The 13,660-nt window shown below is 40.0% G+C and overlaps 1 protein-coding gene across 1 annotated transcript in view; it reads right to left on the bottom strand.

The window, feature by feature from the left end:
- Positions 1 to 4,805: 4,805 nt before the first annotated feature.
- The window catches only part of inpp4b (inositol polyphosphate-4-phosphatase type II B), a 138,509-nt gene continuing 129,654 nt past the window's right edge, over positions 4,806 to 13,660 (bottom strand). Inside the window, exon 22 of the mRNA XM_022738085.1 lies at positions 4,806 to 4,981. Within this exon, the coding sequence (XP_022593806.1) occupies positions 4,807 to 4,981 (175 nt within the window). The 3' untranslated portion in view covers position 4,806. The remainder of the gene's footprint in view (positions 4,982 to 13,660) is intronic.

Here is a 13,660-nt window from a genome sequence, read left to right as displayed (position 1 = left end):
GCTTGGCAAGATCTATATCTCAACAGGAAGAGGTTCACTTTTTTCACCGCAATGTGGTCTGAAAAAATCACCAAACACATAAATTAAACACAGAGACTAAGCTCTGATTTCGGCTACATTTATTTATAAAATGATCACTGAGAGAAAAATAGAAGAGACACATTGTTTTTCCAGCAAGAAAAATCGGTGAAGAGAAATTTCACTAATTGCTGTCAATCTCAAAAAAAATGGGACGTATGTACATAGATACATGCAGATGGACGGACAACCCGAAAACAATAATCTAGCAATAATAGTCTAGCTCTGGTTGTCGCCTGTGTGGAGGCATAAATAGTACTCCTTGAAATTTAAAATTAAAACACTTTGGTATTATAATCATGTGACCAACATTCAACGTCAATCCAAAAAACTCCTTTTCAGCCGAGAACTGGCTCATTTATTCAGGTTTAGTACCCTGACTCAGTATTATCGCGTGTCTGCTAATGCTCCAGTCATATATCAGGGATTATGTTTCTGTTTGAAGGCATAATGTGGTGTGGGACTACAGCCAGAGGGTTAGATTTCCAGACACATGACAGGACAACTCTACAGCAACTGATATGCCCTTGAAAAAGGAAGTGAACCTCTGTTTGAAGCTGATTCCGTGTGTAAAGGGCTACAGTTCATTGCAAGGTGCAGCAGCTGCTTGTTCCTCCACACTGTAAAAAACTGATAACAGTTTAGTTTTGGCTATAGTAATAACTCTCAACCACATTAGGACAGTGGTGGAAATCCAGTGCACTGGATTCAAAACAACAAAAACTGCAGCTGAACACTTAAAACATGCGCCTGAAAAGGCAAACCAGTACAAAAACTCTTGCATCACTGTGATCTAAAAATACCTTACACAGGAATTGGCATGTGTGATTCATTCTCAACAAAAAAAGTACGTTATGAGCTTCACAGATGTGGTTTTTGCTGTAGGCTATACCATACTTTTTTTATTGGATACAAAATATACTATGTTGCATTTAGGGAAAAAAAACAAGCTTTAGCTCAATGCAAAATTTACAATCTAGTTCACTAATTCAACAGTACAGTATATACAGAGGTGGACAAAATACACAGCATCATTACTTGAGTCAAAGTATAGATCCTCCTTTTTAAGCATTCAACTTTTTTTTTATGTCAACACATTGGATTGTTCCACAGTGTATTTACAGAGCTGAATGACTCAACCTAACAACCTACTGAATACACCTGTAGAACCTGTAGAACAATAAGCTTGTAGGATATTCTATGAAGCCTGTAGATATGGCCATAAAAAACAATTGAATCAACAAATGGACAGCTATTGTTGTTTTTGTATTCCTTTTTCTTTAGGAAGTGATGAAGTTTGGCTGTGGTAAATACAGTAAACGTTTAAAACTAAATGAATCTTTCTTTATTTTTTAACCTTCAAACACGGACTTCAGGTCAGACCCTGGTCTCTGGTGAAGAATCTTCTGCCTCATCTTTATCTAACGTCGCCTTTGTTAAGACACCGACAGGTTCAAACATGACTGACGGTGGAGGAAATGGCTGTGACTGGTTTTTCTCCTGCGATGAACACAGTGTATGGTCAGACGAAATTCTTTCCACTGATTAAAAGCTCTGCTTTAAAGTAAGAGTACTAGAGTATTTCATAGAAATGTAATGGCATTAAAAGTACAACATTTGTGTTTTGAGTGTAGTAGATTAAAAGTCATAAGTTTCCAAAAAAAAAAACAATACTCAAGTAAAAGTACTTCACTACTGTCCACCTCTGAGTATACAAACATCATAAAGGAATGCACCGGAAATACTGACACACTGCAGTTTATACATAACACATTTCCAGACATCCTGTTATGGCTGCTCTTGTATTCCAACAAACCCAAAACATGATTCAAAAAGTTCAAAAATAAAAGAGCAGTCAGTGAGGAGGAGGGCTCACTAAAACAAAATGAGCACGCACGGAGATGGCTAAAAACTAAAAACTTGGTTTTTATTTCCATAAACAAAAAACGATCTCCGGTTGACTTTCAGTATATAAACAAATAAATAAACAGATAAAGAAACTAAGGTTGACTTTGAGTTTAGAGTCTTTACTGTTATTGTTAGCGTATTTAGCGGTCGAAAAACTGTATCATCTCCTCCCATGCCTCACTCAATCCATCAAGCGAAGAACACAAAGAAACCAGCTGTGGTCCCTCTGTAATCATGGGCGGCAAGGAGGAGGAGGATCCTAATCAACAATCCATTACAATAATAACAATAAATATTAATTCTTTCTTAATTCCTTTTCTTATTTTATCCATAGAAATTAATTTTCAACTTAATTTACAAATAATCCAAAAACAATTATTATGTTAAACCAATATTTAAGTTAAGTCAATAGGCTCCAACACATCCAATTTGTGGAAGTTGATCCCTCATCAATGTTATAAAATGAGATAAAGCTTTTCTTAGTTTTAACTTTCTGATTACATGATTGAGATGTATCTTGTTACTACATACTACCATGTTCATCAGTATTTAGTGTCACTCCCATTGAATGTACATGGAAATTTTTCAGACCTTTTCAAGTTTGCTATGTTTCAGACTCACCTTAAAATGGATTCAATTAATTTTTTTCCCTCACCAATTGACACACAATAATCCACAATGACAATTCAAAAACTGTTTTTTTGGAATGTTTTGTAAATTTAATCAGAAATAAAAAAACTGAAAAATCCAATTGATGCAAGTATTTGTTATGACACTTGCAATTTAGCGCTGGTGCATCCTACTTAAATCAGTTGTCCTTGAGATGCTTCTGCAACTTGACCAAAGTCCACTTTAATTGAACTGCTTGAGCATACTTAGGAAAGACACGTGTCTATATAAGGTCTCACAGCTCATGATGTGTCAGAGTGAAATCAAAGGAATGAGGTTTAGAGACCTGTCCATAGACCTGGCAAGACTGGATTGTGCAAAGGCAGAGATCTCAGAGAGGCTACAAGAAAATTTCTACAGCATTGAAAGTGTCCAAGAGCACTGCAGCCTCAATCATTCTGAAATCGAAAAATGTTTGGAGCCACCAACACTTTCCTCAGAGCCTTGGTCAGGAAAGTAACAAAGAACCCAAAGGTCACTATGAATGAGATGCATGATCTATGAGTTTCTTCCCGAACCATACAAAAGGACAACAATCAGTGCAGCACTCCGCCAACCAGGCCTTTATAGCATAATGGCCAGATGGAGGCCATTCCTCACTAAAAGGTTCACAACAGCCCACTGGGAGTTTGTCAAAAAAGGTCCTTGAACAACTCTTAGACCATGAGAAGCAAGATCCTCTAGTGCTATGACAGGACGTTTTTAGGATTTGGTCACAGTTCCCAGTGATGTGTATAGAGGAAACCAGGCACTGAGCATTAACTCATTGATACCATCCCTCACAGTCAAACATGGTGTCGGCAGCATGATGCCGTGGGGACATTTTTAGACAGAATAGAGGGAAAGATTGCAGAAAATCATAGAACAATCCTGAGTGCTTTTCTAGACTGCTCAGATTTCAGGTTAGGGCGCAGGTTTACATTACTGTCATTCCAGGAGAGGCTACGGGAAACTGAAAGTTCGGTGAATGTGTTTAATTTGATTGTGTTTTTACTCCACAGTGAGCTACACTAACAAAGATACACAGAACACACTGTAGTGTTGTGACTGAGCGATTAAGAGACAGAGACAGAAAAAAAATTAAAGAGAGACAGGGACAGAGATTGTCTACCCACCAAAAGACTGAAAAGCACCAAAGGTCTTTACAACAATTATTGTTTGGAGTAAATTAAATTTGCTCTGCCACAATAAAGTAAAATACCAAGAGTGGTTCACTCATCATTAATTGACAATGCCTCAGCCGACTGAGAAAACTCTAATGTGGTGTATTTGCATGTTAGCTGTATTGCAGAAAAAGATGAACATATGTTTTAACTCTTGCAAAGCACATCCTTTTGCAAATTTCCGTGTAGGGTTAACATGCAACATGAAGATGTGCATGTCTGTTATGTGCCATCCTTTTGAGCAATATAATTCTCATCTGTTCTGTTAGTTAACTCAAACTTTCATGTACCTCATCAGTTGTTTGATATGATGTTAGACGTTAAAGGATAAGGATGGCAATGTTCTGTATTTGATCAACAAATTAAAAGACCAAAACCAATATTGAACTGATCCTACTGACAAGTATTGTTTGTATATCAAAATTGTGAATTGCTCTTTTCTCTTTGTCATTGTGACGACCCTCTCTAAGCAGGCCTCTCCCTGCAGGAGCCTGATGGGTCGAGTCTGATCGTCAGGAGGATTCAGCTTACCTGGACACAAAATGTGTATTAATCTGCAGCTGAAAGTAGTCCCCAACAAATGCACCATTTACTCCTGTTTGAGTTTTGTAGATTCTTTTTTCTGAATCTCTTTGTCTGAGACCACTTTTTCATTGTATATTGTATATGCATTTAGTATTCAGTTAGTGTGAACTTGATATTAATGTAACTCTTAGGAAAGTTTGATCTAATCAGATATTAAGAACAATTTATCAGAAAAGACTCCTGGTAAAATTTTAATTGTCACTTATGTTACTTAATATCATCTGATTGAAATCAATTTTCCTGAGTCCTAAGCAGCTGCCCAGGGATTAACACCCTACTATAACTGCTACCCTGCTACAGTTACCCTAACATGAGAAAGCCAGTTAAATCACACCACCACCACTCAAACAATAACCAGTAAACACAGAAAGGGGGAGTGAGTAGAGATGGCATTGTCAGCAATTTATTGATATTTTGCAAGCAGAAAAACAAGACTTAAAATGAGCCACACAACCAGTAAGTGGGAGCTAACAAGCAGCAGGGCAATGGGGTAAAAGTGTCGTGACGCCGGTTTGTTCTCTGTCACGGCGCCGGCCTCAGGATCCTCCCACTGCCCAATGTCCCCCTGGGTCAGCCGACTGCAGGGGCGCCCATCAGAGTGAAACAGAACGACCAGAGATAGATAGATAGATCAAAACACTGTGGTGTTAGTACAGTCGAGATGCTGTCTAAGTGGGTCTTCTACCACAGATTGATCACTTGAGAGCCCAATCAGGCCGGTGCCAGAAGGCCCACATAGACAGAGCCATTAGTACAGACTTTGCCTCAAAAAGCCACAGACAAGCAGGCAGTGATGGATGGAGCAGAAATGTGAGAAACAGGTTCATGAAAAGGTGCACTGTAAGCCATGTAATAAAATGACTTGATTGGCTGAGGATGGAGGAAGGAGGCATGCAAACTTGATGAAAATTTAAAGGTAAAGGTTTCGTGTAGAATATTCTTTTATCACATCTAATCCAGCTGCTAAGCAATCACTACTGTTCACTATAGTTAGAGTAGATGACTCATGCTTACGGTTATGGTTAAACAGGTTTGTTGTGGAATGTGTTTGCTTTCCAGTATTTCCCTTTGGATAGAATTTCACTTCATTGACACTTTGTTGATGACAGACTTAAATCCCTGTTGGCAGGACTCAAAACATCATTATCAGACACTGAGAATGGTTTTCTTGGGATAATCAGCACCTTTTGACAAGTGCAGAGGTTCATTCATTTCACTGTTAGAGACAGTGGAGCAATTTATATACTCTGTTACTGCAGCAGTAACAGTCTGCTGAGCAACTAAGTATCACATGCATGCATTTTCTAAATTTAGACTTACTAGTTATGTATAACAATCTTGTCTAAAAGGTCAGAGGTACATGTAAGAATCACATGACAATATGTTGGCTCTTTAACTAGGACAACACAGACAAGCACATGTCTGGAGGTTTTAGCTGAGTCAAAGAAACAGCATAGATGAAATACCCGATGGCTGGACAGTCGAGAAGAATAGACCTGATTAAAAGACACTGTGTAATAACTCTGTAATTGCTTTTGCATGCACAGAACAGCAGATTACCTCAATGATAACTGCACGCTATGTAAAATAAAACACAATAATAAAACAGGTTTTAAAATGCTGCTGTAATTGTGCACAACGAGTCATTTATATCACGTGCAGCTGAACAAACCACAGGGCCACAGAATAACAATGGAGTAAACTGGTCCAGCCTCTCTAATCACCAACATGAAAGTCTTCCTTAATTTTATTCCAGACAAACAAACGAAAAAAACAAACAACTCCGGTAAAACAATTCACTTCAAAGATGAGACAAACATGCTCAACTTCCTTTGACTACGACAAGCCCAATTTCCGTCAATCACTGCTGAAGCTGCTCTACATGTTGTAGATGCAAACTGTGACTTTCCACCTGTTACAACTAAAGTCATCTTAAAACATTAAGCCTCAATTTAGTGTTTATATATTAAATCCAAACTAATCCTGGTAAAAGGCTTTTGTCCACGTGTCAGCAAAAAGACAATATTTGCCAATTTACGTCAAGATTTTACTTTATTCCTTCTGAACAACTCTTATCTACCTGTCTCTATTTTCCAAAGTTAAGTGTTACCTCACTTCAACACTAAATTAATATCAAATATTTATACTTATAAAAGTTTTATCAAGTATCAAGGTTTAATAGTCACTGTTCTCAACAAAAAATAAAAGTGTTCTGGTGTCAGAGAGGAAGACAACTCAGACGGTCAAATAGGATCAATTCATTTTGCCTGGAAGATATCACTGTAGATTATTAGAGTGCACTTTTTGCTCTAGATCTTCATCACCAATCGTCCAACATCACGCTTCAATAAAGATTCCACCACACAGACTTCCACATATCCACTACATTTGTCATCCCTTATTAAACAAAAGCATACATTATTACAAGTTTAAAGCTTTAAAGATGCAAATACAGTCATCTTAGAGGTAAACTGCATTCAAACAATTAACTACTGTGTGAATGCAGCACCTGCAGTAAGCCAGTGTACTACTGCTGTTCCACTCCTCTAAAAGAGCTGCATGACATTTATCCACAAATTTCAGACATCAGAAAGTATAGTCTGCCACACATACAGTAAATTCAGAAATTTGTGTAACAATATCTACATGTGCCCAGGGCCTCTTGGTACACACTTGCCAACTGTTACTGTGTTGGCAAATAACAGTTACAAAAAGAATGGTTTTTCAGAGTCGTAGATGCAGAAAACATTGAATCTATTATTAATACCACTTTTTTAGAGATAAAAACTGTATGAAGGCATTTGTTTTTAAGGTTGTAATGAATGATAAGTGACTATAATAATATGACCTAGAAAAACAAAACAACAAAAATTTCAAGTTGATTTATATTTTAATGTAATAATTCGAGAGACGAGGCGTATGGAAATGTGACAGCAAAAACATTAATGCGTGATAAACATACTGTATGGTAAATATAAAGTATATAGTGGCTTCAAACATAAATGTGTCTATCTTCCTTGTAAATAAAATAATCTATGAATTTTTTATGCATATAACTGTATATGGGAAGATCTGGTGGACTTGTAAAAGGACTGAGTAGTTTGTGATAGTTTTAAATCGCAAACCTACTGAGCTGTATTGTTTTTGATGTATCAAACATTTGAGTGAAAATTTATTTATTTAATGGACTGATTATAACTTTCTTCCTGGTCCTTTTAACCTTTCATAACCACTACATTTTCAGTTGTTTACTATGCAGTGCATTGTACCTGAATTATTTTTAAAGTCAAGATTCTGATTCAGTATTTTACTGACATATCAATCTTAATAGTTGATGGGAATTTGGTTTGGTGTGCTCATGTAAAACAAAACAAACAAAAACCTTGCTTCACACACAGTAACCACACTGGGACATAAAACAATAACAATAAGCCAGCCACACTATGTTGTCACAGGATGCTACCATGTTTCCCAGACCAAGTTCTTCATTTTTTTCACAACAGCTCTTTGAAAATGACCACAATGACGAAAAGGAAAGACAGAGAAATTTTGTTGTGTAATTGTGGAAGACATCAGGTTTTTTTTTTGTTATTTAATTTTGCTGGAGAGACAGCTGACAACTGGAAAGACAGTAACCAGGGCAGAGAGGGCCAGCAACCCAAACTGCAGCTTCCGTGAGGGGGCACCCACAAGCAAGCTACGGAAAACCCTACTGGATTATACCCCCAGGGGTGCCCGAGAGGGGGGGGGGATGAGCACCCCAACAGGACGGACAAACAGGCTACGAACCATGCTAACGGAAAAACGACAACAAGCGCAGTCTGTTTATGTGGCAAAGTCTGCAAGAACCAGCATGGCCTGAAGATCCACCAGGCCAAAATGAAATGTTTGACACGGAAGCAGGTGGAGCAACGCACAGGTCCAGTACCTGGTGAGATGCAGGAGGAGCCCAGCAGTGCCCAGACCCTCCGCGCTCCACAATCCCCACCCTATGTCAGGCATTCAGAACACCGCCGGGTCATGTGGCCTGCTGCCAACAAGGAAAGAGAGTGGCTCCAGTTCGATGAGGACCTGGATCAAGTCCTTGAAGCTGCTGCAAGGGGAGATGTTGACCAGAAGTTGCGGACGATGGCCGCAATGATCATCAGCATTGGTGTCGAAAGGTTTGGCACAAAAGAGCAACAGCCAACCAGAGGTCGAGGGGAACCAAATAGATGGGAGGTGAAGATAAGCCAGCTTCGGCAGGAGCTTAAATCTCTTGGGCAGCAGTTTAAGCAGGCAAGGGAGGAGGAGAAGGCCGGGCTGGCAGAGCTCCGCAGCATCCTGAGGAAAAAACTCACCACCCTCCGTCAAGCCGAGTGGCATAGGAGGAGGGGTAGAGAAAGAGCCAGGAAACGTGCAGCCTTCATCTCGAATCCTTTTGGCTTCACCAAGAAGATCCTCGGGCAGAAAAGAAGTGGCCACCTTGCCTGTACTGAAGATGAGGTTAACAAATACCTCAGTGCCACCTACAGTGACAGTGCAAGAGAGGAACATCTTGGGCCATGCAGGGCCTTAATAACTCCACCAGAACCCACCGTAGCATTTAACATCAAAGAGCCAACTTTAAAAGAAGTTGAGGGGGTTGTGAAAGCTGCTAGAACCAGTTCAGCACCAGGCCCCAGTGGAGTGCCATATGTTGTCTACAAGAGATGCCCCAGACTCTTGAAGCGGCTGTGGACCATCCTAAAAGTCATCTGGAGAAGGGGGAAGGTGGCACAGCAGTGGAGACATGCAGAGGGTGTTTGGATTCCAAAGGAGGAGAACTCGAGTACCATCGAGCAGTTCCGGGTCATCTCACTCCTCAGTGTTGAGGGCAAGATATTTTTTAGTATCGTTGCCCGGCGCATGACGGAGTTCCTCCTGAGGAACACCTACATCGACACCTCGGTGCAGAAGGGTGGAGTCCCAAAGGTCCCAGGATGCATCAAGCATACAGGAGTCGTCACCCAGCTGATTCCGGGAGGCGCCCGAAGGCAAAGGAGACCTGGCAGTCCTGTGGCTCGATCTTGCCAACGCCTACGGGTCTATTCCACACAAGCTGGTGGAAATCTCGGTGGTACGACACCACGTTCCAGGCAACATCAGGGACCTCATACTGGATTATTACAGCTGCTTCAGTTTAAGAGTCACCTTCGGAACAGTAACATCTACATTTCATCGGCTGGAGAAGGGCATTATCACCGGATGCACCATTTCCGTGATATTGTTTGCCTTGGCCATGAATATGGTGGTGAAGTCAGCAGAGGTTGAGTGCAGAGGCCCACTCACCACCTCCGGTATGCGGCAGCCCCCCATTAGAGCATATATGGATGATCTGACAGTGACTACAACATCAGTCCCGGGCTGTAGATGGATCCTGCAAGGCCTTGAGCGTCTCATTAGCTGGGCCCAGATGGACTTCAAGCCAGCAAAGTCCAGGTCCCTGGTTGTGAAGAGGGGGAAGGTTACAGACCAGTTTCGCTTCTCTATAGGAGGCGTCCAACAACAACACTGATGATGTGTCTAAGTTGCACCAAGAGTGTTTATTAAAACTTGTCCTGACTACTACAACTACTTGTCTGGATTCTACAACATGTTTATCAAATCATTTGGAGATGGAGTAAATGAACATAATTATTTTAAGCTGCTGCCAAGGTTAACTCATAAACAGTGATGACTCTCACTTTATGAATATTGGTTATTGTGTAACGGTAAGTTAGGGCAATTGAATAAGTGTAGCGTACATACGTGGCCTGGCATCAGTCACAAGCCATTAAGGAAGTTCATTGTAAGGACATGCAGAGTTACGGACACACTCTTCCCACCATCAAACTATCAAATTGATAGAAAACGACAAGGACCCCTCTTCCACAAACAGACCATGCTTTTAGCATGTCCGAACGACACAGAACCAGACCAAAGGTCAAAGGGTCAGCTCCAGAGGATCAACCAATGGACACCAGACAACTGGAGAATATAGGCAAAATCTCCAGTTTGTAACAATAAGACTTTGTCTATTGATATTTGATTGTTTCTTGTATAGGACAAGTAACAACAAAAGGACTGATTAACACTAAGGTGTAAATCCTGGCTTGTCTGTGCCATGCATGAACACACACATCAACCTTCCTTCCTCTGTCCCTCTCTAGATAAGAGTCATAAACTACGACCCACATTCCAATCCTGGGTAGTGACCAGCAGAGCACTCTTCATAGACACAGATCTAAGGAAGAATGTAAAATTAAATATCTAACTGTTCTCTAACTCATGAGATGTTCCTATGCAATGGTTTAATCCCAAACTTCTATCCCATAGAATATTTGAAAGGTAACATGTAGATTTTAAGACAATGTCCTTCCTGTGACCATACTGTCAGCATCCTTCACACGAGGTAACAAACACTACATGACATCCAGCATTTCCATATTATTATTATTACAGTCAAAGAACTGCTGTGTAATCCACATTTATAGACTTTTAGCTTTAGGAAATGTTTATATTGTTGTTTGATCAGTTAACCACTTGTATTATGATTAATTCCAGGTTTGAAGGATGTAATATGAAATCAACACTCCTATTACTCCTCTCTGCTATTATTAGTGCAAGTAGTTTTATGTTTTTCCATTTAATGTTTTGTGGTCATGGTGGAAGAAGGATGTGCGAGTTTATAAGTAAACTCTAGATTTAAATTATTCTAAAGTTCAATGGAAAATTACTCTCTTCTCCAAGTGGAAACACAGGAGAAGATGGGTGACGCCCATGAAACATGCGCCAGCCCCCAGGGGATAAAACAGTCGTGAACCATTCACACATTGCCAAAAAAAGCCCCCTTTTTCTAAGGCTATTTTCTAAGCCTGTTCAGAAGCCAAAACCAGGCCTAAGCCTAAATCAGGATGACAAGAAGATGCGAGAAGCGAGAAACGATGCAGAAACTAGAAGCTGAGATCTTTGCTCAAAGCTCAGAGTCCCGGCTCAAAGCCCGGCTCTGTAGCCATGTAAACTCTTAGCTCTAAGCTGCTAGCCACAAACTCATGGCTCTTAGTCATTTTTGCACTTTTCGCGTCTTTTATTTTTCTTTGCCACAAGCTACAAGTAACATGATTTTTGTCTACATGCGCGATCTTTTATTTTTATAAGCCAAGTCAAGACCAACTGAACCAAAGCAACAGAAGTGCCTCAGAGTAATTTTGTAACTTTTAATCATCATCAAGTTTTCCTTTTTGAAGATTTTGACAACTTTAGAGTCATCTGGTCAACACCGGCCTCCTCTAAAGTTATCCAGCCAAAGTGAAGAGCATTAGAGTTTATTTCGCATCAACCCACGAGAGACACCAGCAGATAACATCTGCACGACCGCCTGCAGAGAAGCCAAGCAGAAATCAAGAGTGCCCGAGACAGAAAGTCTCCTGGCAAACTCCACCAGAGCTGAACCGCTGAGACACCGGCAGAATCCATCATCGTGATAACGGGACACGGCCTCCAGGAGAATCCACCTAGATCCCGTGTCTCCAGGGTTACCACGGCAACCACAGCCACCTGGGTTCCAGCCGAGGGTCCGCAGCTACAGCGCAACTCACAGTAGGCCGGTCTTAACACTCTGCTCATGACTGGGTTGATGTCGAAATATAGCAATATTTAATCATCAAACCTAATTCGTTGATGTAGCATCATTAGCTGTATAGCCATAGTGTATAGCAATAACATATCCTCTCCCACCATTGCCAACTCATCACACTGCTCATTTCATTCATATTATTATTTTCATCTTTATGATTATTACACCTTGCATTTACTCTGTAGATAGTAGTTTAGTTAATAAACTCTTTTATTTACACCCAGTTGTTGTCCTGTTGTATTCTTTTGACGTAGAGACTGGAGATCCATTGAATTGAGAAGTCATGGCTTCCAATATGAGATTGATAAATTTGGCAATGAAGTAATTCATTGTTGAGGACTGGTGCCCCATTTCAACGAGAGTAAATCCTAAAATATGGCATTAACGCTACATAAGCTTAAACCAATTTTTAATTAATCTGGCTATTTGTAGAATATGTTAATCAACTCAGCTGTGTTCAGTTGTTATGCACTGCATTGACTGTATTTGTGTCTTTGGGTCATGAATTGTTTTCTCCTCTTACTCTTCTAACACAGCTGCCATCAGCTGGTGTGTACAGGTCATTACCACAGGCATTTGGGAGGCACTTCACCAACAGCCTTAAAAAGGTTCTTAAATTAGACCTTATCAGATTTAGACAGATGTAGATGTAGATGTTTACTCTGGTGGTAAACACAAACATTAAAGGCAGGAGTGTCCCTGCAGCACCGATGGGAACATGCATAGCTGTCTTTGAATGTGGGAAGGTGGTGATGGTGGAGGGAACACATGATGACCTTTATAAGCTGGGAGGGGAAGATGCAGACAAAAAGCCTTTCATGTGTGTAATGGACAGTTTCAGCTTTTGCTCATAGATGCAGGTTGTGGGTGCAGGTTATGACTTTAACCAGACGTCTGTAATGACGTCTCTTTTTAAGGATTACAGAACTTAAGAACCCAGCCATTACTAAAAGTCTGGCATCTTTGGTTAAAGAGTCAGTTCACTGAAGTTACAAAAAATATATATTTCCACATTTTCTCACTTATCCCCAGTGTTTTCTAATGCATTTAGTTTCGGTTTTATGTGCTGAGATTTCGAGATATCCATGTCTACAAACTATGTGCCAACCCACTAATGTTTCCTGTCAAGAAAGGAAAACAATTCACAAAAACAGTGTCATGGTTAATTTACTACTTGACAGAGCTCACCATCAGCTGTTTTCATTGGCACTATTTGTTCTGTAGAAAGCGGTTAAAACAGTTAGCATTAAAATTTATTCTTGACCTTGGAAATAAGTTATCCACTTATTTGCTTTTTCAGAACTTTCACCTAGACTAGGTCAAAACCTAGTATATGGCTGGCTGATTTGATAACCACCATGTCATGTGACAAATTCACCAAACACATAAATTAAATACAAAGACTGATGTGATTTTATCTATATTTACTGAAAAATTATCACTCAGAAAGTTAGTTGTCTTTCTTACTCTGTCTCTCACACAGCTCACAGTTTCTGTCTGGGATCCACAAGTTTAGCCTTTATTTACCTCATCTCCAGAACATAACAGGCTTTTATTAGAGGTCTTTATTTCTAATTCCCTCTGTTTGATATTTATAATTGGTCATAGCGGTATTTTGGTA

This window comes from Seriola dumerili, unplaced genomic scaffold (genome assembly GCF_002260705.1).
Source record: "Seriola dumerili isolate Sdu_G_001 unplaced genomic scaffold, Sdu_1.0 BDQW01000035.1, whole genome shotgun sequence".
NCBI classification, from domain to species: Eukaryota; Metazoa; Chordata; class Actinopteri; order Carangiformes; family Carangidae; genus Seriola; species Seriola dumerili.
This window is presented reverse-complemented; position numbering and strand designations above follow the sequence as displayed.